General features: G+C 37.7%; 3 protein-coding genes across 4 annotated transcripts; all 3 read right to left on the reverse strand.

Annotated features, from left to right (window-relative positions):
• Nucleotides 1–1,757: 1,757 nt before the first annotated feature.
• Nucleotides 1,758–4,101, reverse strand: LOC120308401 (olfactory receptor 49-like). Its single transcript, XM_039344425.1, has 2 exons — nt 3,994–4,101; nt 1,758–3,421 (listed from the first exon to the last, which is right to left on the reverse strand). Exon 2 carries the CDS (start codon nt 3,021–3,023, stop codon nt 2,085–2,087), a length of 939 nt encoding a protein of 312 aa, XP_039200359.1. The 5' UTR covers nt 3,024–3,421; nt 3,994–4,101; the 3' UTR covers nt 1,758–2,084.
• Nucleotides 4,102–11,112: 7,011 nt separating this feature from the next.
• Nucleotides 11,113–12,039, reverse strand: LOC120308406 (olfactory receptor 6M1-like). The gene has a single exon (XM_039344431.1). It carries the CDS (start codon nt 12,037–12,039, stop codon nt 11,113–11,115), a length of 927 nt encoding a protein of 308 aa, XP_039200365.1.
• A 4,517-nt stretch (nt 12,040–16,556) lies between these two features.
• On the reverse strand, nt 16,557–19,244 carry LOC120308402 (olfactory receptor 49-like). Of its 2 annotated transcripts, none has more exons than XM_039344426.1 (3): nt 18,962–19,244; nt 18,328–18,394; nt 16,557–18,005 (listed from the first exon to the last, which is right to left on the reverse strand). In XM_039344426.1, exons 1-3 carry the CDS (start codon nt 18,993–18,995, stop codon nt 17,051–17,053), a joined length of 1,056 nt encoding a protein of 351 aa, XP_039200360.1. In that variant the 5' UTR covers nt 18,996–19,244; the 3' UTR covers nt 16,557–17,050. The 2 variants fall into 2 exon arrangements, with proteins under 2 accessions (XP_039200360.1, XP_039200361.1); XM_039344427.1 differs by having other exon boundaries at nt 18,328–18,396; nt 18,965–19,242.
• Nucleotides 19,245–24,216: the final 4,972 nt, after the last annotated feature.

Genomic DNA, 24,216 nt, shown 5'->3' on the forward strand with positions numbered 1-24,216 from the left:
AATATCTCAGCCTTCATCTTTAATATCTTTCCATATCAAAGAACACAGAAACAACCTCTTATACTCAATAGAGCTAGTTACAGTTCTGAAGCATCTGATATAAGAAGAATTCAAGACTAACTTCTGAAGATCCCTCAGGGACATCTCAGTGCAAAGAAATGCATTGCAAGGAATCTGTATCAAGTATTCTGTATCTCCCTCTATTGTTGATGTCAAACCGAAAGACAGAGAAGACCATTGTGTGCATGTTCCAAGGGATGTCTTCACTTCAGTTGAGGATTTATTTGATTAGCTATTCAATTCAGATCTAATAATACAAATCAGTTCTCAATCAATTTCAAGTGTTTCAAGCACACATTTACAAAAATCATTGAAAACGGTGGGAATCAAATGGACTTGGCCATGTCTAATTCCATTGGCCATTGGTAATAAAAATGAGCCTCCCAGTCGGACAGTAGATTCAGACAGAAAGTATTTGAGGGAGAATTCCAGAGCATCACAGAACATGATCAGACTTGGACATCAATGCCCATTTCTGATCTGGACTCATATTTCTTTTATTTAACTGTAGTTTTGCTTGCATTCTGAGACATTCAAGAACTTCCCTCTGCTTTCAACCTTTGCTAGATATTTGGATACCATTTTTTTTTTATAAATGAGAACTATGAGTCATAGTGAGCAAGATAAAGGAAGGGAGGTCTTATCTACCATCTTTCTCCAATATCCCAAAGCAACTTTGCATGAATTCTTGATAGGTCTTGAGAAATAAGATGCTATAATTTAAAAAGTCGTTATTCTTGTGGTTTGGATTGAAGTAACCAACAAAACCACTTAATTAGAAACTTGTTTTATTCATTTTATTTATTGAACCAAATTTACTGCCCACCTCACATTAAGGTGACTATGAGCACCTTACAACCATTAATTTCTATATTGGCAACATTCTCTAGCTCTAGATCTCATGTTTCATGGCTTTATTGTGCATTTTCTGTTACATTCAGTTTTATCAATGGGAGCATTGCCTGCTGATATTCTATAATCACTGAGCTTCATTCTCCAGTTCAGTTATTCTAATCTGTGATAAACATCAAGAGGAATAGCTACATTCACCAGCATTGACTCAATAAGTAAACCAAAACCAAATATCTGATTGTACTGTATTGTATTGCATATGATTCACACAGAGTGCCAACTAATAAAACATACTTGAACTCAAGAAACAGTCAGGAGATGGTGGCTGTATGTTCTGCTTCTGAAGATGGTAAGAGCTTTGAGGATGTATTCGGTGACGCTCTCATGTCTCCTAGGTCACATAATGTGCAACCAGATGTGTTTTGTAAATGGACAACCATGAGATATGGGCAATTGTCTTTTTTCCATTGTTCTTCACTAGCAAACCAATTTTTTCAGAGCCTTGGCCTTTGATGTCAATCAGATGTTTCCATTCTTGATTATCTATCCTCTATGCCAGTGACAGCGAATCTTTTAGAGACCGAGTGCCCAAACTGCAACCCAAAACCCACTTATTTATTGCAAAGTGTCAACACTACAATTTAATCTGAATACTGAGGTTTTAGTTTAGAAAAAACAACTCATAGATTTACATCTTTTGTCTTAAAAGAAAAACACCATAACAAAGTTTTCAATGATACATACAATTTTTTATTGAAAGGTAAACAGTTTGCATTAGGCATACTTTTGAACCATTAATGTGATTTTTGTTATTGTATGCATGCTGATAATTTGTCTAACCTTGGCTTATACTTTGTAAGTTTGAAAGCAACATATGCAGCACTCAGGTCATTGGTCTGTTTCTGGTGTCAGATTTGATATAATTCAAAGCTAAAAATGGCTTTTTTCCTACAAAAAACTAGCCAAAGAGTGAGGCATGCATGCCTACAGAGAGAGCTCTGAGTGCCCCTCTGGCATGCATGCCATAGGTTCACCACCACTACTCTATGCTTTCTCTAATCCCCTTGTAAGACCATCTCAATGGGTAATTATTACATCTGAAGGCAGCACAATCCATTCAAAGACATTAAACCTGAACATCTATTTTGGAGCCCTAGCAATAGCCAATCATCTCATTTTTTTACAAAACCAATCCTTTGTCTCAGTTCAGCCTTCAAAGCATCCTGCAGCTGTCTGTTCCTCAAAGAGTACACGATTGGGGTGAGAAAGGGAGCGATAACAGTATTCAGAAGAGCCACTATTTTGTTGTAGTCTAATCCAACGGTGCCTTTTGACTTGATATACATAAAAATACAACTGCTGTAAGTGATAGTGACCACGGTCATGTGAGAAGCAAAAGTGGAGAAGGTCTTCTTTCTTCCAGTAGTTGATGGAATGTGCAAAATGGTGGAAATGATTTTGACATAAGAGACAATGTTGACACTTAAAGTCCCAAGAAGAATGAATATAGCAACTACAAAAAAAGTCATTTCTAGGAAGCTCCTGTCAATACATACCAGGTTCATTAGGGGTCCATAGTCACAAAAAAAATGATTCATGACGTTAGAACCACAAAATGGCATAATAAATAAAGGAATGCATATAACTAGAATTAGTGATAAACCCGCAACCAAACAAGAAAATACTAATAATGAGCAGATTCGGGGATTCATGATGGTTGTGTAGTGAAGGGGGTTGCAGATGGCTATGTAGTGATCAACAGACATTGTGGCCAATAGGAAGAACACAGTGGTGCCAAGGACCAAATAAAGAAATACCTGTATGAAGCAACCAGCTAAAGAAATGCTCTTAGTACCAGTAGCTATGTTGACCAGTGCTTTGGGAATTATAGTACTCATATACCCAATATCTACCCATGCCAAATGTCGGAGGAAGAAATACATTGGGCTACAGAGTTGAACATTCACCAGTGTGATAATAACAATCAGTGTGTTTCCTATTAATGTCAAAAGATAAATCCCAAGCAGGAGGAGAAAAAGGCTAACTTCAAGTGGAGGGTTGGCATTCAGCCCCAACAGTGTGAATTCCTTTATTGTGGTCCTATTTGCCATTAGTTCATTGCTAAAAACATAGTGAAGATATTAATTTCCAGATCCCCATTCTTCTTTTAATTGCATGTTTCAAATGAGCATAAGCTTACCAGTTTCCATTCTTTGCATTAAAAATCAAAGAGAAGTTAAAAACCTGATGCTTTGAATCAGACCACGATTCTTCTAATATTTTATTCCAAACAGGGCAATTCTTCACTGTAGTCTACTTCTGAGTGAGGTTAATCCAAGAGGAGCTACAAGGGACCCCTCCATGTTTCAGCCTGTCAAAAACAATTCATCCTTGTGGACATGCAAAGAACTGTTTCTGGATGATGATATTTTGGTTATCTCACGTTTGCTCAATGTTCTCCAGACTGTTCTTCTGAGATGGGTTCAAATTCTCTTTCAATATTTTTTACCTAAAATCAATGAGAACATAGGAATGTTAACAGAATCAATGTGAACAGATAAAGATGATTTGGGGGCTGAAGGTTAAAATGCATACAGGAACTGGGTACAACTAGTCTAATGAAAAGAAGGACTAGGGATGACATGATAGCAGTGTTCCAATATTTAAGGGGCTGCCACAAACAAGTGGGGGGTGAAGCTATTCCCCAATACATCAGAAGGCAAGAAAAGAAACAATGGATGCAAACTGAACAAAGAGAGAAGTAACCTAGAACTAAGGAGAATTTCTTGACAGTGAAAAAAAAAATCAGTGGAACAACTTGCCTCCAGAAGTTATTATACTCCAATACTGAAAAAAAGTATTGGAAAAAAAGGAACTATCAAATTTTATTCCCTTATGTTTGATGCCTAACATTTTCACCCCTTGCAATCTACGTATAAAAGTATTCATATCATTGTTATAATGTTATGCTATTGTCTCATTTTAATTTCTGCTGGTAGAAGCCATTTTGTAGATGGTTAAACTTTGTTTCATTATGCCTACAAATCAGAGGCAAAGCAAAAACACCTGTTAAAATATTACCTCTTAATTCAGTGTTTGGGAAGCATAACGTTCTCCATTCTCAGGGCTTTTGAGAAGATGCCTCGTCTTCTTGGCTCATGGATGTACCTTCCCTGCAATGTCTCTTTGTCTTCAATAACATGTCATGGCAATGAACACAGAAGCAACCTCTCATAGGCAATGGAACTAGTTACTGTTCTGAAGCATATGGTATAAGAGAGTTTCAAGTCATGCTCGTGAAGATCCCCCAGGAGGAAAGAAATGCATTGCAAGGAATCTGTATCAATTATTCTCTTACTAATAAAGGAGAATATTTGTAGCTCAGCGTTGACATGAGGGATCCTTGGTGCTCTCTGAGCTTGCTTATTTCCTTGCAGACGTTTCATTACCCAAACTAGGTAACATCATTAGTGCTAGTAAGGAGTGGGGTTTGCTGTCAGTTTATATTCTAGGCTAGTTTTGATGGCTGAGGAATTCTGGGAGTTGAAGTCCACAAGTCTTAAAGTTGTCAGGGTTGAGGACCCCTGTTCTAGTGTATATTCTACTGCAGGGGGTCTTCAAACTTGGCCCTTTTATGACTTGTGGACTTCAAGTCCCAGAATTCCTCAGCCAGCGTACCTGGCTGAGGAATTCTGGGACTTGAAGTCCACAAGTCATAAAAGGGCCAAGTTTGAACACCCCTGTTCTACTCTATATTATAGAGCCGAGGTGGTGCAGTGGTTATAATGAGTACTGCAGCTATTTCTGCTGCCAGCTAGCTGCCAGCAATTTGGCAGTTCGAGTCTCACTCACTCAAGGTTGACTCAGTCTTCCATCCTTCCAAGGTTGGTAAAATGAGGACCCAGATTGTTGGGGGCAATATGCTGACTGTGTATTTTCATCTCCACATCCCAAACTTTCAGCAGGAAGACCTCACGTGGTCACTTCCAGTTCAGTCTTCTTTAAACTGACATTCTGATGGCTTTGCCTACACATAGGATATGTTTTTATTTTCCTCCATCCTATGACACTTTTTCCCCAGAAATAAACTCAGCATATGATTAATTCCAAGGCAGCAATATCCCTCTTTAACAATCAGTTAAATAAATCAGCATTTAAAAAGTATAAGTTGAGAGACACCCTTGGAGACATTTGTTAATAGGTTCCCCAGAGAGTAAAGTTTGTAAGTAAATTTATACATTCTGGTGGCATCAAACTTTAATGATATTGGGCCTGATTTTTCTAGCTTGCAGTGCATATGGTCATAATATTTTCACCAATGGGAATCATATAAATCATTGTAGCATTCACAATTTTTGAGATCCTTATGCCATTTTATCATCTTATTTATGCTTTGCTTATTTTGCTTAGTTCTGTAAGCAAAATCACCACAGTTTAATAATATAGAAAATAGCATTTACTTCTCTCAATTGTTAAACTATGTCTGTTTTGCTTTCAAATCAGAGGCAAAGCAAAAACATCTGTTAAAATATTACCCCTTTAATTCAGTTTGTTGAGAAGCATGGCATTTTCTATTCTTAGTACTTTGAGGAGATGTCTTGTCTTCTTGGCTCACATATGTAGCCCCTATGCAGTTTTGCTGCCTTCTTCTTCTATAACTTTTCATGACAATGAAGATGGAAGCAACCTCTCATAAACAATAGAACTAGTTACTGTTTTGAAGCAGCTAGCTATCAAATTTTGCTTCCTAAGTTATTTTTTGGATGCAAAATATTTTTCGCTCCTTGCAATCTACATAAAAGCCATTTTCTAGTTAGTTAATCTATGTATCGTTATGCCTAAAATTTAAATTCAATGTTTGGGAGGCATAGCATTCTCCATTCGCAGGGCTTTTGAAAAGAAGCCTTGTCTTCTTCGCTCATGGATGTACCCCTTCTGCAATATCTCAGCCTTCATCTTTAATATCTTTCCATATCAAAGAACACAGAAACAACATCTTATAATTAATAGAGCTAGTTACAGTTCTGAAGCATGTGGTATAAGAAAAATTCAAGACTGATTTGTGAAGATCCCTCAGGGACATCTCAATGCAGAGAAATGCATTACAAGGAATCTGTATCAAGTATTCTGTATCTCCCTCTATTATTAATGTCAAACCCAAAGACAGAGAAGACCATTGTGTGCATGTTCCAAGGGATGTCTTTTCTTCAGTTGCGGATTTATTTGATTAGCTATTCAATTCAGATCTAATAATACAAATCACTTCTCTCTCAATCAATTTTGAGTATTTCAAGCAAACATTTACAAAACTCATTGAAAATGGTAGGAATCAAATGGACTTGGCCGTGTCTAATTCCATTGGCCATTGGTAATATAACTGAGCCTCCCAGTGGGACAGTGAATTCAGACAGAAATTATTTGAGGGAGAATTCCAGAGCATCACAGAACATGATCAGACTTGGACGTCAATGTCCATTTCTGATCTGGACTCATATTTCTTTTATTTACGGTAACTGTAGTTTTGCTTGCATTCTGAGACATTCAAGAACTTCCCTCTGCTTTCAACCTTTGCTAGATATTTGGATACCAAAAAATGTTTATAAATGAGAACTATGAGTCATATTGAGCAAGATAAAGGAAGGGAGGTCTTGTCTACCATCTTTCTCCAATATCCCAATGCAACTTTGCATGAATTCTTGATAGGTCTTGAGAAATAAGATGCTATAATTTAAAAAGTCCTTATTCTTGTGGTTTGGATTGAATTAACCAACAAAACCGCATAATTAGATACTTGTTTTATTCATTTTATTTATTAAACCAAATTTACTGCCCAGCTCAGATTAAGGTGACTATGAGCACCTTAGAACCATTAATTTCTATATTGGCAACATTCTCTAGCTCTAGATCTCATGTTTCATGCCTTTACTATGTATTTTCTGTTACATTCAGCTTTATCAATGGGAGCATTGCCTGCTGATATTCTATAATCAATGGGAGCATTGCCTGCTGATATTCTATAATCATTGAGCTCCATTCTCCAGTTCAGTTATTCTACCCTGTGATAAACATCAAGAGGGATAGCTACATTCACCAGTATTGACTCCATAAGTAAACCAAAACCAAATATCTTATTGTACTGTATTGTATTGCATATGATCCACACAGAGTGCCAACTAATAAAACATACTGGAACCCGAGAAACAATCAGGAGATGGTGGCTGTATGGTCTGCTTCTGAAGATGGTAAGAGCTTTGAGGATGCATTCGGTGAAGCTCTCATGTCTCCTAGGTCACATAATGTGCAACCAGATGTGTTTTGTAAATGGACAACCAGGAAAGATGGGCAATTGTCTTTTTCCATTGTTCTTCACTAGCAAACCAATTTTTTCAGGGATTTGGCCTTTGATGTCAATCAGATGTTTCTATTCTTGATTACCCCATCCTCTATGCTTTCTCAAATCCCCTTGTAAGACCATCTCAATGGGTAATTATTACATCTGAAGGCAGCACAATCCATTCAAAGACATTAAATCTGAACATCTATTTTGGAGCCCTAGCAATAGCCAATCATCTCATTTTTTTACAAAACCAATCCTTTGTCTCAGTTCAGCCTTCAAAGCATCCTGCACTTGTCTGTTCCTCAAAGAGTATGCGATTGGGATGAGAAAGGGAGTGATAACAGTATTCAGAAGAGCCATGTCAATGTCAATCAGATGCTTCCATTCTTGATTATCCCATCCTTTATGCCAGCGACAGCGAAATGTGAAGCTATTCCCCAAAACATCAGAAGGCAAGAAAAGAAACAATGGATGCAAACTGAACAAAGAGAGAAGTAACTTAAACCTAAGGAGAATTTCTTGACAGTGAAAAAAATTAATCAGTTTAACAACTTGCCTCCAGAAGTTGTGGTACTCCAATACTGAAAAAAGAATTTTTTGATGCCTAACATTTTCACCCCTTGCAATCTACATGTAAAAGTATTCATATCATTGTTATGATGTTATGCTATTGTCTCATTTTAATTTCTGCTGATAGAAGCCATTTTGTAGATGGTTAAACTGTGTTTCATTATGCCTATAAATCAGAGGCAAAGCAAATGCATCTGTTAAACTATTACCTCTTAATTCAGTGTTTGGGAAGCATAACGTTCTCCGTTCTCAGGGCTTTTGAGAAGATGCCTCATCTTCTTGGCTCATGGGTGTACTTCCTCTTCAATGTCTCTTTGTCTTCTATAACATGTCATGGCAATGAACACAGAAGCAACCTCTCATAGGAATGGAACTAGTTACTATTCTGAAGCATATGGTATAAGAGAGTTTTAAGTCTTGTTCCTGAAGATCCCCCAGGAGCAAAGAAACGCATTGCAAGGAATCTGTAGCAAGTATTCTTTTACTAATAAAGGAGAATATTTGTAGCTCAGTGTTGACATGAGGGATTCTTGGTGCTCTCTGACCTTGCTTGTTTCCTTGCAGACATTTCATTACCCAAACTAGGTAACATCATTAGTGCTAGTAAGGAGTGGGGTTTGCTGTCAGTTTATATTCTAGACTAGCTTTGCTGGCTGAGGAATTCTGGGAGTTGAAGTCCACACGTCTTAAAGTTGCCATGGTTGAGGACCCCTGTTCTAGTGTATATTCTACTCCAGGGGTCTTCAAACTTGGCCCTTTTATGACTTGTGGACTTCAAGTCCCAGAATTCCTCAGCCAGCGTACCTGGCTGAGGAATTCTGGGAGTTGAAGTCCACAAGTCATAAAAGGGCCAAGTTGAAGACCCCTGTTCTACTCTATATTACAGAGCCGAGGTGGTGCAGTGGTTATAATGCAGTATTGTCGCTACTTCAGCTCAATGCTAGCTGTCAGAAATTAGGCAGTTTGAGTCTCACTGGCTCAAGGTTGACTCAGTCTTCCATCCTTCCAAGGTTGGTAAAATGAGGACCCAGATTGTTGGGGGCAATATGCTGACTCTGTAAACTGCTTAGAGAAGGCTGTAAAGCACTGTGAAGTGGTATATAAGTCTAATTGCTATTGCTATTGCTAGTGACTTTCCTGTCTGTGATGGTGGGGATGGTCTTAGAGATTCTTTGATTGGGCTGTTTGCTATTGGCTTCATTGGCAGTTTCTTGATTGGGGAATTGTTTACTTGACTGTTGGTCTGATTTTAACCTTGGAGTTAATCTATGCTTTTCTGGATGCTGATTGCTGATGGAGAAGTGATTGGGTCTTCTTGCGTCTTTTTGGGCTGGGTGATAGTCCCTTTTGCTTAGTCTATAGATATTGTTAATGTCTATGTATCTATTGAAAAGACATTAACAAGCACCTCTCCACCAGCACCCAGCACCCAGATCAGCATAGATTAACTTCAATGTTAACATCAGACCAATAATCAAGTGAACAATACCCCAAGTATTACTAGGTAACTGAGAAGGTTACCTAGTTTGGGTGATGAAATGTCTGCAAGAAAATGAACAAGCTCAGAGAGCACCAAGGACCCCTCAAGTATTCTGTTTCTGCTGCCTTTATTGATGTCAAACCCAAAGACAGAGAAAATCATTGTGCTCATGTTCCTCTTACTTTGTGCTTTGTTTTGTTCTCTGTCATGCAACATACCAAGTTTTGTAGTGGTTTGCTTTTGACTTAACCTCTGTGAACCCAACCTCTGTGATATGTAACTATGATACAGGCTTTGTTACTTTTTGAAGCACAGAGTGTTAGCAAACTGAGGATGGGATTGGATTGGATTAAAATGATATTGTGTTAGGTTGGATTGGATTGAATTGAAAGTTGTTTATAAGATGGACGGCTATGTAAACATTTTAAATAAATAATTAGGCTGTATTTAAAACCAAATTAATTTTCTAGTTGAATGCAACTCTTCCTCTTGACCATTCATGATGCTCAATCTCACTCTCCCATTTCTTTCTGTGGGGGAGTTATTGTGGGAATTAGGTGCTTCTGCTAAAACACGTATTTCCCACAATACTGTCTTATGTCTTACTGACTTATGTCTAAGGATATAGCTTATCTTTTCTATTACGTTCTCTTATGGGTGTCTTATGATTAGATTACTTTGTTATTTGTATGTACATTGAGAGTTTATGCACCCCAGAGATATTCCTTGTGTGTCTGATAAAACTTGGCCAACAAAACTATTCTGTTCTGTTCTGTTCTGTTCATCTGACTATGTGGCTGGTGGGTCCTTTTCTTATAAAACTAGGAAATAGTGGCGGAATAGCTATCACACGAAGAATTGGGACATTCCTGTTTTAGGGAGGGAGGACATGATTGGAGAAATAATGAAAAGAAGTGATATATTGAATCATGGGTAATGTATAATCCATCTAGAATGTCCAACATATGTAGGAAATACGTCACCTTTTCTCCACTAGAAGTCTGCTATGATGACTCAAAAATCATTGATCTGTATCCAGACACAACACCTTACTTATTTCCTCCCAGCTTCCATAGTTGCATACCTCTAAATATACATCATTATTTGTTTATATCATTTCTGTTCTGTTCCCGATTTGCAAATATTTCTCATATAAGACTTAAATTATAATTAGGAAACAAATCAATTTATGTCAGCTGGTTTTTTTTCTTAAATACTATTGATACTGCAACCCAAAATATATTTTTTTCAAAAGGAGGATGTGATAGTTTCACATTATGTGGGTGAAAATAATTCTGTTCCTTGCATACTTACACATATATTTGAAACTACGTCACCAGTTACATTTTTCTAATAGTAACTTAGAAATTAAAAGCCAAGAAGGTGAAAGATCAAACAAGAGTGCTGAGATCTAAGGAACAGCCAAACAAGAATTCTAGTCCCAATAGAGGAGAATTTCAGTGCTAGTCTTCATTCAAGATCAGGATTACAACTAGGAATAAAAATGCAACAATTTCAAAGCATCAAAATGTACACAGATTCTTTCCAAGTCCTGAACAATCCATCATAATATAAAAACCACCTTTCACAAAATTTAACTCTGATGTAACTGTGGCCATACCCATGCTATTCTTCTAGTAGCAGCACAGAAGCTCTTTTTTCATTGTGCTCTTCTGGAATGTATTTTTGAGATCCCAATCTAGACTACAGCAGTAGGTGATAGTTCTCTTATCCATGTATCAACAAACTCCAACTCTATGTTGATTTGTTTGAGATTAGCCAAGGTTGGCTAAGTGTTTCCAATGGTTTCTTCTCACAAAATACGTTTGTGCCTTTGCAAACAGTCTCGGAAAGCATCTTTGACCTTCTCATTCCTCAAAGTGTAAATAAAAGGGTTCAGTAATGGGGTGACCACAGCAGTTAGAACTGCCACAGCTTTCTGGGCATCCCGAGAATGACCCTTGCTGGGCAAAGAGTACATGAAGATGGCACTGCCGTAGAAGATGGAAGCGACAGTTAGATGAGAGGCACAGGTTGAAAAAGTCTTCCCACGGCTGCCACTGATCTGCATGCTCAAGACAGTCACAATTATGTAGAGATAGGAGATGACAGTTACACACAAAGAGCTGAGTAACACTAGAGGAGAGAGGGTAGATTCCAGAGTCAGGAGAGTATCTACATCATTGCAAGAAAGCTTTATCAGTGGAGCATAGTCACAGAAGAAATGATCAATAACGTTAGAGCTGCAGAAGGATAGTTGGCTCAGGAGAACAATGGGGCCAAAATTATTCATGAAAGCACCAATCCAGCACACCAATATCAAATTCACACAAACCCGTCCATTCATGATGATCGTGTAGCGCAACGGATGACAGATAGCAATGTAGCGGTCAAAGGCCATTACGGCAATCAGGAAGAAATAAGAATAGCATTGACTGATGCAGCCCAAGAAAGAGATAGATTTGTTCTGAGAAACTAAATCCATCATCATCTTTGGTGTGATTGTCAGAACAAAAAATATCTCCAAAAAGGAGAGGTTGAAAAGGAAGAAATACATAGAGGTTTGCAAGCATTGGTCTATGCATACCAGAGTGATAATCATGAGGTTTCCAGCTAAGGTGAAGAAAAACACAACCAGAAGCAATGAAAAAAGAAAGAATTCCATGGGCCTAGGTAGTTGGAAGCCAATTAAGATGAATTCTGTCACTTGTGTTGTGCTGTTCTGAGTCCTAGTTCTCATTGCGAATTTGCTGGTGGAGAAAAATCAAACAAAGTAACAACGCACTGCAGATTGGTGTCATTAGAAAATATATATTTTGCCTTCTTCTCTTAAGTCCCAAGTTCAAAACTAGAGACCTCTCATGAAAAATCCCCCCAGCCTTCTGAAGTCAAGAGATCATGCCTCTTCTGAAAGAAATGTACCAGCACTGAAATGACTTCTCTCAAGAAGCAGAAACTGAGAACTGTTGGTCAACCTTCCTTCAAAATATAACTCTGCAAAAGAATATATTTTGGTTGGATCATTGTTTTTCAGTCACTGTGTGTGGTTTTTAATAAAACAAAAACTTGTTTTTATGGAGGAAGGTGGCATTGCTACTATTATATGATATTCACTCAAATTATTCTTTCCCATATTTCATGACCAAAGACTGTCTATAAAATTAATGCCTTTATAGAGAAGTATATGAAGATACTTCTTTTTATATAAGTATATAAATATACAGTCCTGTATATAAACCTCTTTCCACAAAGTAGAAGAGGTCAGGCTATTCTCCAAAACACCTGAGGACTGGACAAGGGGCAATGGATGGAAATTAATCAAGGAGAGAAGCACCCTAGAACTAAGGAGAAATTTCCTGACAGTTAAAACTATTAATCTGTGGAACAACCTGCCTCCAGAAGTTGTGAATGCCCCAACACTGAAAGTTTTAAAGAAGAGATTAGACAACTATTTGTCTGAAATGGTATAGGGTTTCCTGCCTGAGCTGGGGGTTGGGCTATATGACCTCCAAGGTCCCTTCCAACTCTATTCTATTCTATTCTATTCTATTCTATTCTATTCTATTCTATTCTATTCTATTCTATTCTATTCTATTCTATTCTACTCTATTCTACTCTACTCTACTCTACTCTACTCTACTCTACTCTACTCTACTCTACTCTACTCTACTCCATTCCATTCCATTCCTTTAAACACCGAGAGCTTCTACACCAGAGATAAATGACACTTGGCCAAGTAAAGTATTCTTTAAGTAAGTATATTCAACAAAATATGCAGAACTCAAAATCACACTAGGGGAACATTAAGAGAACCATGTAGGAACTCTTTTAACTTACTGCAAGTGGCTTTCAGTTCTTCTATTGGTACAGGTAAAACACACTGACCATAAAAGACATTTCTTTTAAGTCATGCAGAGCTTGCAATAATAAGATAAAATCTCTTGGATGACATTGATGTGAAAATATCCATTCCCTCCTGTACTATCTTCTATCAATGGAGTTTTGCATCTTTCTATTTAATGCTGTCAGTTATGCCTCCTTGATTGACAGGCAGAATGATGCCTTCACTTAAGGCTTTTCTTCAGGCATGTATTTACTGAAGTCTATGTCTTCTGGAAGGAGGAACCCAACTGGTTCTCTGGAAGTGAAATTCTACATTATAAATCAATTTAACCATGAAAACATAATTGCTGAGGTTCTGTGAATGAGTCTCATCATCTGTGCTACTTCACATAGCATACTGGAAGGTATAGATTTCTGAATTATCATGGATCATGAGGCTGTGCTGCTTATAATACCTGTGACAGGTAGAGTTAGAAGCCATTGAGGACAAATGTGAACTAGAACTGTCCTTTTCTCAGTATAAGGTCCTAGACCTTATAGCTCTTCCTATGATTTCCTATTGGCCATATCTGATATAAGTGATGGGAGGACAACGTCACCAAACTGATCATAATTCCTAGTGGCTTCCTGTTGCTACCTCTGAATCATGCATAGACAATTGCACAATACATACTGTATCTGAATACATCACAAAAATCCTTCTCATAAGGTGTACATGAACTGGGAGAATCTAGTGGCCCCAAGAATGAAACTTTGGGATGATCATCAGTGAGAGGTCTAGCTTGCATTTGGAAGAAGAAAAGAAGTAGTGGTTCCTATTTTCATCTCCATATCCCAAACTTTCAGCAGGAAGATCTCATGTGGTCACTTCCAATTTAGTCTTTTTTAGACTGGCATTCTGATGGATGTGCCTACACATAGGATATGTTTTTATTTTCCTCCATCCTGTGACACTTTTTCCCGATAAATAAACTCAGCATATGATTAATTCCAAGGCAGCAATATCCATCTTTAACAATCAGTTAAATAAATCAGCATTTAAAAAGTATAAGTTGAGATATGCCCTTGGAGACATTTGCTAATGGGTTCTCCAGAGAGTAAAGTTTGTAAGTAAATTTATTTATTCTAGTGGCATCAAACTTTAATGATATTAGGCCTGGTTTTTCTAGCTTGCAGTGCATATGGTCATAATATTTTCACCACTGGGAATCATATCAATCATTGTAGCATTCACAATTTTTGAGATCCTTATGCCATTTTATCATCTTATTTATGCTTTGCTTATTTTGCTTAGTTCTGTAAGCAAAATCACTACAGTTTAATAATATAGAAATAGCATTTACTTCTCTAGATTGTTAAACTATGTCTGTTTTGCTTTCAAATCAGAAGCAAAGCAAAAACATCTGTTAAAATATTACCCCTTTAATTCAGTTTGTTGAGAAGCATGGCATTTTCCATTCTTAGTACTTTGAGGAGATGTCTTGTCTTCTTGGCTTACATATGTAGCCCCTATGCAGTTTTTCTGCCTCTTTCTTCTATACCTTTTCATGACAATGAAGATGGAAGCAACCTCTCATAAACAATAGAGCTAGTTACTGTTTTGAAGCAGCTAGCTATCAAATTTTGCTTCCTAAGTTATTTTTCGGATGCAAAATATTTTTTGCTCCTTGCAATCTACATAAAAGCCATTTGGGAGGCATAGCATTCTCCATTCGCAGGGCTTTTGAAAAGAAGTCTTGTCTTCTTCGCTTATCGATGTACCCCTTCTGCAACCTCTCAGCCTTCATCTTTAATATCTTTCCATATCAAAGAACACAGAAACAACATCTTATATTCAATAGAGCTAGTTACAGTTCTGAAGCATGTGGTATAAGAAGAATTCAAGACTGACTTGTGAAGATCCCTCAGGGACATCTCAATGCAGAGAAATGCATTGCAAGGAATCTGTATCAAGTATTCTGTATCTCCCTCTATTGTTAATGTCAAACCCAAAGACAGAGAAGACCATTGTGTGCATGTTCCAAGGGAAGTCTTCACTTGAGTTGAGGATTTATTTGATTAGCCATTCCATTCATCTCTAATAATACAAATCAGTTCTCTCTCAATGAATTTCAAGTGTTTCAAGCACACATTTACAAAACTCATTGAAAATGGTAGGAATCAAATGGACTTGGCTGTGTCTAATTCCATTTATCATTGGTAATAAAACTGAGTCTCCCAGTGGGACAGTGAATTCAGACAGAAATTATTTCAGGGAGAATTCCAGAGCATCACAAATCATGATCAGACTTGGACATCAATGTCCATTTCTGATCTGGACTCATATTTCTTTTATTTAACTGTAGTTTTGCTTGCATTCTGAGACATTCAAGAACTTCCCTCTACTTTCAACCTTTGCTAGCTATTTGGATACCAAATTTTTTTTATAAATGAGAACTATGAGTTATATTGAGCAAGATAAAGGAAAGGAGGTCTTGTCTACCATCTTTCTCCAATTTCCCAAAGCAACTTTGCATGAATTCTTGATAGGTCTTGAGAAATAAGATGCTATAATTTAAAAAGTCCTTATTCTTGTGGTTTGGTTTGAATTAACCAACAAAACCGCTTAATTAGATACTTATTTTATTCATTTTATTTATTAAACCAAGTTTACTGCCCACCTCACATTAAGGTGACTATGAACACCTTACAACCATTAATTTCTATATTGGCAACATTCTCTTGCTCTAGATCTCATGTTTCATGCCTTTACTATGTATTTTCTGTTACATTCAGCTTTATCAATGGGAGCATTGCCTGCTGATATTCTATAATCACTGAGCTTCATTCTCCAGTTCAGTTATTCTACTCTGGGATAAACATCAAGAGGGATAGCTACATTCCCCAGTATTGACTCCATAAGTAAACCAAAACCAAATATCTTATTGTACTATATTGTATTGCATATGATCCACACAGAGTGCCAACTAATAAAATATACTTAAACCCAAGAAACAATCAGGAGATGGTGGCTGTATGGTCTGCTTCTGAAGATGGTAAGAGCTTTGAGGATGCATTCGGTGAAGCTCTCATGTCTCCTAGGTCACATAATGTACAACCAGATGTGTTTTATAAATGGACAACCAGGAAAGATGGGCAATTGTCTTTTTCCATTGTTCTTCAGTAGCAAACCATTTTTTTCAGGTATTTGGCCTTTGATGTCAATCAGATGTTTTTATTCTTGATTATCCCATCCTCTATGCCAGTGACAGTGAAACATTTAGAGACCGAGTGCCCAAACTGCAACCCAAAACCCACTTATTTATTGCAAAGTGCCAACACCACAATTTAATCTGAATACTGAGGTTTTAGTTTAGAAAAAACAACTCATAGATTAACATCTTTTGTCTTAAAAGAAAAACACCATAACAAAGCTTTCAATGATACAAACAACTTTTTATTGAAAGGTAAACAGTTTGCATTAGGCATGCTTTTGGACCATTAATGTGATTTTTGTTGTTGTATGCATGCTGATAATTTGTCTAACCTTGGCTTATACTTTGTAAGTTTGAAAGCAACATATGCCGCACTCAGGTCATCTATTAGTCTGTTTCTGGTGTCAGATTTGATATAATTCAAAGCTGAAAAGAGCATGCTCGCTCCAGAGGCTTGTTTTGGCTACAAAGGGGCTTGAGAAATGGCTTTTTTCCTGCAAAAACCTAGCCAAAGAGTGAGGCATGCATGCCCATAGAGAGATCTCTGAGTGTCCCCTCTGGCATGCATGCCATAGGTTTGCCACCACTACTCTATGCTTTCTCTAATCCCCTTGTAAGACCATCTCAATGGGTAATTATTACATCTGAAGGCAGCACAATCCATTCAAAGACATTAAATCTGAACATCTTTTTCGGAGCCCTAGCAATAGCCAATCATCTCATTTTTTTTACAAAACCAATCCTTTGTCTCAGTTCAGCCTTCAAAGCATCCTGCAGTTGTCTGTTCCTCAAAGAATACACGATTGGCGTGATAAAGGGAGTGATAACAGTATTCAGAAGAGCCACTATTTTGTTGTAGTCTAATCCAATGGTGCCTTTTGGCTTGACATACATGAAAATACAACTGCTGTAAGTGATAGTGACCATGGTCATGTGAGAAGCAACAGTGGAGAAGGTCTTCTTCCTCCCAGTAGCTGATGGAATATGCAGAATGGTGGAAATGATTTTGACATAAGAGACAATGTTGACACTTAAGGTCCCAAGCAGACTGAATATGGCAACTACAAAATAAGTCATTTCTAGGAAGCTGGTGTCAACACATACCAGCTTCATTAGGGGTCCATAGTCACAAAAAAAATGATTCATGACATTAGGACCACAAAATGGCATAAGAAATAAAGGAATGGATATAACTAGAATTAGTGATAACCCCCCAACCAAACAAGAAAATACTAATAATGAGCAGATTCGGGGATTCATGATGGTTGTGTAGTGAAGAGGGTTGCAGATGGCTATGTAGCGATCAACAGACATTGTGGCCAGTAGGAAGAACGCAGTGGTGCCAAGGACCAAATAAAGAAATACCTGTATGAAACAACCAGCTAAAGAGATGCTCTTAGTATCAGTAGCTATGTTGACCAGTGCTTTGGGAATTATAGTACTCATATACACAGTATCTACCCATGCCAAATGTCGGAGGAAGAAATACATTGGGCTACAGAGTTGAACATTCACAAGTGTTATAATAACAATCAGTGTGTTTCCTATTAATGTCAAAAGATAAGTCCCAAGCAGGAGGAGAAAAAGACTAAGTTCAAGTGGAGGGTTGGCATTCAGCCCCAACAGTGTGAATTCCTTTATTGTGGTCCTATTTGCCATTAGTTCATTCCTAAAAATAGAGTGAAGATATTAATTTCCAAATCCCCATTCTTCTTTTAATTGCATGTTTCAAATAAGCATCAGCTGATCTGTTTCCATTGTTTGCATTAAAAATCAAAGAGAAGTTAAAAACCTGATGCTTTGAATTATACCACAATTCTTCTAATATGTTATTCCAAACAGGACAATTCTTCACTGTAGTCTACTTCTGAATGTGGTTAATCCAAGTGGAGCTACAAGGGACCCCTCCATGTTTCAGCCTGTCAAAAACAATTCATCCTTGTGGACATGGAAATATCTGTTTCTGGATGATGATATTTTGGTTATCTCACCTTTGCTGAAAGTTCTCCAGACTGTTCTTCTGAGATGGGTTCAAATTCTCTTTCAATTTTTTTTTTTACCTAAAATGAATGGGAACAGAGGATTGTTAACAGAATCAATGTGAACAGATAAAGATGATTAAAATGCATGCAGGAACTGGGTACATCTAGTCTAATGAAAAGAAGGACTAGGGATGACACGATAGCAGTGTTCCAATATTTAAGGTGCTGCCACAAACAAGTGGGGGGTCAAGCTATTCTCCAAAGCACCAGAACGCAAGACAAGAAACTATGGATGCAAACTGAACAAAGAGAGAAGTAACCTAGAACTAAGGAGAATTTCTTGACAGTGAAAAAAAATTAATCAGTGGAACAACTTGCCTCCAGAAGTTATGGTACTCCAATACTGAAAAAAGTATTGGGATAAAAAAGGAACTTTTTTATTTTATTTTATTTTATTCCCTTTTTTAATGCCTAACATTTTCACCCCTTGCCATCTACATATAAAAGTATTCCTATCATTATTATGATGTTATGCTATTGTCTCATATTAATTTCTGCTGGTAGAAGCCATTTTGTACATGGTTAAACTGTGTTTCATTATGCCTACAAATCAGAGGCAAAGCAAAAGCATCTGTTAAAATATTACCTCTTAATTCAGTGTTTGGGAAGCATAACATTCTCCATTCTCAGGGCTTTTGAGAAGATGCCTCATCTTCTTGGCTCATGGATGTACCTTCCCTGCAATGTCTCTGTCTTGGTCTTCAATAACATTTCATGGCAATGAACACAGAAGCAACCTCTCATAGGCAATGGAACTAGTTACTGTTCTGAAGCATTTAGTATAAGAGGGATTCAAGTCTTGCTCATGAAGATTCCCCAAGAGCAAAGAAATGCATTGTAAGGAATCCATATCAAGTATTCTCTTACTAATAAAGGAGAATATTTGTAGCTCAGCGTTGACCTGAGGGATCCTTGTTGCTCTCTGAGCTTGCTTGTTTCCTTGCAGAGGTTTCATTACCCAAACTAGGTAACATCATTAGTGCTAGTAAGGAGTGAGGTTTGCTGTCAGTTTATATTCTAGACTAGCTTTGCTGGCTGAGGAATTCTGGGAGTTGAAGTCCACAAGTCTTACAGTTGCCATGGTTGAGGACCCCTGTTCTAGTGTATATTCTACTCCAGGGGGTCTTCAAACTTGGCCCTTTTATGAATTGTGGACTTCAAGTCCCAGAATTCCTCAGCCAGCGTACTTGGCTGAAAAATTCTGGGAGTTGAAGTCCACAAGTCATAAAAGGGCCAGGTTTGAAGACCCCTCTTCTACTCTATATTTCAGAGCCAAGGTGGTGCAGTGGTTATAATACAGTACTGCAGCTACTTCTGCAGACTGCTAGTTGCCAGCAATTTGGCAGTTCGAGTCTCACCGACTCAAGGTTGACTCAGCATTCCATCTTTCCAAGATTGGTAAAACGAGGACCCAGATTGTTGGGGGCAATATGCTGACTCTGTAACCTGCTTAGAGAAGGCTGTAACGCACTGTGAAGCGGTATATAAGTCTAATTGCTATTGCTATTGCTAGTGGCTTGCCTGTCTGTGTTGGTGGGAATGGTCTTAGAGATTCTTTGATTGGGCTGTTTGCTATTGGCTTCATTGGCAGTTTCTTGATTGGTGTATTTTTTACTTGACTGTTGGTCTGATTTTAAACTTGGAGTTAATCTATGCTTTTCTGGGTGCTGATCGCTGATGGAGAAGTGCTTGGGTGTTTTTCCATCTTCTTGGGCTGGGTGATAGTCCCTTTTGCATAGTCTATAGATGTTGTTAATGTCTATGTGTCTATTGAAAAGACATTAACAGGCACCTCTCCACCAGCAACCAGCACCCAGATCAGCATAGATTAACTTCAATATTAACATCAGACCAATAATCAAGTAAACAATACCCCAAGTATTACTAGGTAACTGAGCAGGTTACCTAGTTTGGGTAATGAAATGTCTTCAAGAAAATGAACCAGCTCAGAGAGCACCAAGGACCCCTCAAGTATTCTGTATCTGCTTCCTTTATTGATGTCAAACCCAAAGACAGCGAAAATCATTGTCCTCATGTTCTTCATAATTTGTGCTTTATTTTGTTCTCTGTCATGCAACATACCAAGTTTTGTTGTGGTTTGCTTTTGACTTAACCTCTGTGAACCCAACCTCTGTGATATGTAACTATGATACAGGCTTTGTTACTTTTTGAAGCACACAATGCAAAAGGTATTAGCAAAGTCAGGATGGGATTGGATTGGATTAAAATGGTATTGGGTTAGGTTGGATTGGATTGAATTGAATTGAAAGTTGGTTATAAGATGGGCAGCTATGTAAACATTTTAAATGAATAATTAGGCTGTATTTAAAACTAAATTAATTTTCTAGTTGAATACAACTCTTCCTCTTGAGCATTCATGATGCTCAATCTCACCTTCCCACTTCTTTCTGTGGGGGAGTTATTGTGGGAATTGGGTGCTTCTGCTAAAACACGTAATTCCCACAATACTGTCTTATGTCTTACTGACTTATGTCTAAGGATATAGCTTATCTTTTCTATTATATTATCTTATGGGTGTCTTATGATTAGATTACTTTGTTATTTGTATGTACATTGAGAGTTTATGCACCAGAGACAAATTCCTTGTGTGTCCGATAAAACATGGCCAACAAAGCTATTCTGTTCTGTTTTGTTCTGTTCTGTTCATCTGACTATGTGGCTGATGGGTCCATTTCTTAAAAAGCTAGGAAATAGTGGCGGAATAGCTATCACATGAAGCATTGGGACATTCCTGTTTTAGGGAGGGGGGACATGATTGGAGAAATAATGAAAAGAAGTGATCTGTTGAATCATGGGTAGTGTATAATTCATCTGGAATGTCCAACATATGTAGGAAATACGTCACCTTTTCTCCACTAGAACCATGCTGTGATGACTCAAAAATCATTCATCTGTATCCAGACACAAAACTGCACGAGTCATTTCTTTGATAAATCTTCTGTTGAAGAGGACTGCTGCAAAGGTACAACCTCCATATCTTCTTCAATCAGCTGCTCTTCCGGCTTTTCTTCCACCTTTATCTTACTTCTAAAAGGTCCACAAGTACTCAATTTCATTAATGAATCTTCTGTCAAAAAAGATTGTTGCAAAGGTTTAACCTGCGAATCCTCTATCAGTTGCTCTTCCAACTTTTCTTCTAATACCTCAGTTCTAAACGCTGCGCGAGTCATGCCCAATTTCTTTGATGAATCTTCTGTTAAGGAGGACTGGTGCAAAGGTTCAACCTGCATATTTTTTCCAATCAGCTGCTCTTACAGCTTTTCTTCCACCTTTATTTTACTTCTAAAAGCTCCACAAGTACTCAATTTCATTAATGAATCTTCTGTCAAGAGAGATTGTTGCAAAGGTTTAACCTGCATATCTTCTATCAATTGCTCTTCCAACTTTTCTTCTAATATCTCAGCTGTAGGTAATAAAGAGCCCGCCTTCAAAACAGAAGTATAAAAATCTTTCGCTTTTAAAATTGTATCAAGTCTGTAGCGTGTCCCTGCATAATTCACCACTATTCCAGCCAGTATCTCCCATCTGAAACGAATCTGTCGCCTCTTAAGCTCATCAGCCAAAAAAGCAAAATGCTTTCTTACTTTGAGAATTCTTGAAGGTAGTTCTTTTAGAAGTATAACATCCTGGGCTGCAATTTGAAATCTCTGCTTGTAAAAGGCTTGTAAAATTTTATTATGAAGTGATCTACTAAAAAAATAAATAACCACATCTCGTGGCAGATTGCTCTGTCTTGCAACCCTTGAATTAACCCTAAAAACTTTTTCTGTCTCTCTCAATATTTCTTCAGGCTCGGATTCCAAAATAAGAGCTATATCCATTGCAACCACTTGTCTCAAATCTTGTTGATTATTTTCCTGCATTCCCCTTATTCTTAAAGCAAACTCCATACTTCTGTATTGTAACATAGTAATTTCATCCTGAATTATTTCCACCTTATTTTCGATTTTATCTTCCAATTTTTCAGAATTTTCTACAGCAACGTCAATAGGCTGATCCAAGTGATCTATGTGATCAGCAAACCTCTGAAGCACAGACGCTATATCTTCTCTCAATTTCCTAAATTTATTTTCAATAATTTCACTTATCTCTTTTTCAATCCGTCGTACACTATCTTCCAAAGCATCCTGTAAGTCTTTAGGTAAAACTGCTGGTAAAGTTGAGAAAAGTGGTGGAAATTTAGACTTGACTTGCTGAGCTGTCTGCATTACCGAAGAGGAGATTGAGGCTTTAGAAACAAAAGCTCCAAAATGCTTTGAAGCCATCTTGAAAAAAAAAAAACTCTTAAAATCTTATAAAACCTTTAACAAAGAGAGAGAGAAAAGAAGACAAAAGGAGGGAAAAAAAACAACAAAAGCCCCCTGTGTAAATAAAAAAAAGAAGAAAAAAGAAAGCTGTTACATTATTTCAAATTAAAGTTCCGGTCCTTTCACTCTTAAAAACAACATCTCAGTGCCATTTTTCACCCCTCTCAAATAAGAAAAGAGAGAAGATGAAATCTTTTCCAGAGTTAAAGTCTCAAAATAATCACAGATATAATCTCCCTGGTCAGCTCTGTCTGCTTTAAATTTTACTCACAAGTTCATTTTGAAAGCAGATGTGTAAGCAGCGTCTAGCTTTGCCCCCCAAAAAAAATTAGAGCAAAGGCATCCTGGAATGTGGAGAACGCCTCAGACTCCGTGGGAGCTCTCACCCTCCGACCACCAAAGAAAAAAAAACTTTGGGGTCTCTCAGGGAGCCCTGCCACTATCCGAGGGAAACTCATCTCCTCCCCTTCGCCCAGGGAGACAGATTCCAAGCCACGAGACTGCTGTTGCTCGCTGTCTCAGCTGGCTTTGACACATTCCAGGGCAGACGGCTGAAAACAGCCACCATCGCCGCTGCTGTCACAGGAAGCTCCTCGGTTATACCTTCTTGATCGACAGGCAGAATGATGCCTTCACTTAAGGCTTTTCTTCAGGCATATATTTACTGAAGTCTATGTCTTCTGGAAGGAAAAACCCAACTGGTTCTCTGGAAGTGAAATTCTATATTATAAATCAATTTAACCATGAAAACATAATTGCTGAGGTTCTATGAATGACTCTCATCATCTGTGCTACTTTACATAGCATACTGGAAGGTATAGATTTCTGAATTATCATGGATAATGAGGCTGTGCTGCTTATAATACCACTGACAGGTAGTGTTAGAAGCCGTTGAGGAGAAATGTGAACTAGAATTGTCCTTTTCCAGTTTAAGGTCCTAGATCTTATAGCTCTCCCTATGGTTTCCTATTGGCCATACCTGATATAAGTGATGGGAGGAAAACGTCACCAAACTGATCATAATTCCTAGTGGCTTCCTGTTGCTACCTCTAAATCATGCATAGACAATTGCACAATACATACTCTATCTGAAAACATCACAAGAATCCTTCTCATAAGATGTACATGAACTGGATAAACTAGTGGCTCCAAGAATGAAACTTTGGGATGATCATCAGTGAGAGGTCTAGCTTGCATCTGGAAGAAGAAAAGAAGTAGTGGCTTCTATTTTCATCTCCTCATCCCAAACTTCTATATAGAAAATAGTATTTACTTCTCTAGATTTTTAAACTATGTCCATTTTGCTTTCAAATCAGAGGCAAAGCAAAAACATCTGTTAAAATATTACCCCTTTAATTTAGTTTGTTGAGAAGCATGGAATTTTCCATTCTTAGTACTTTGAGGAGATGTCTTCTTGGCTCACATATGTAGCCCCTATGCAGTTTTTCTGCCTCTTTCTTCTATACCTTTTCATGACAATGAAGATGGAAGCAACCTCTCATAAACAATA

Source organism: Crotalus tigris, unplaced genomic scaffold, assembly GCF_016545835.1.
Source record: "Crotalus tigris isolate CLP2741 ecotype Arizona unplaced genomic scaffold, ASM1654583v1 scf7180000017913.91448, whole genome shotgun sequence".
Classification (NCBI taxonomy): domain Eukaryota; kingdom Metazoa; phylum Chordata; class Lepidosauria; order Squamata; family Viperidae; genus Crotalus; species Crotalus tigris.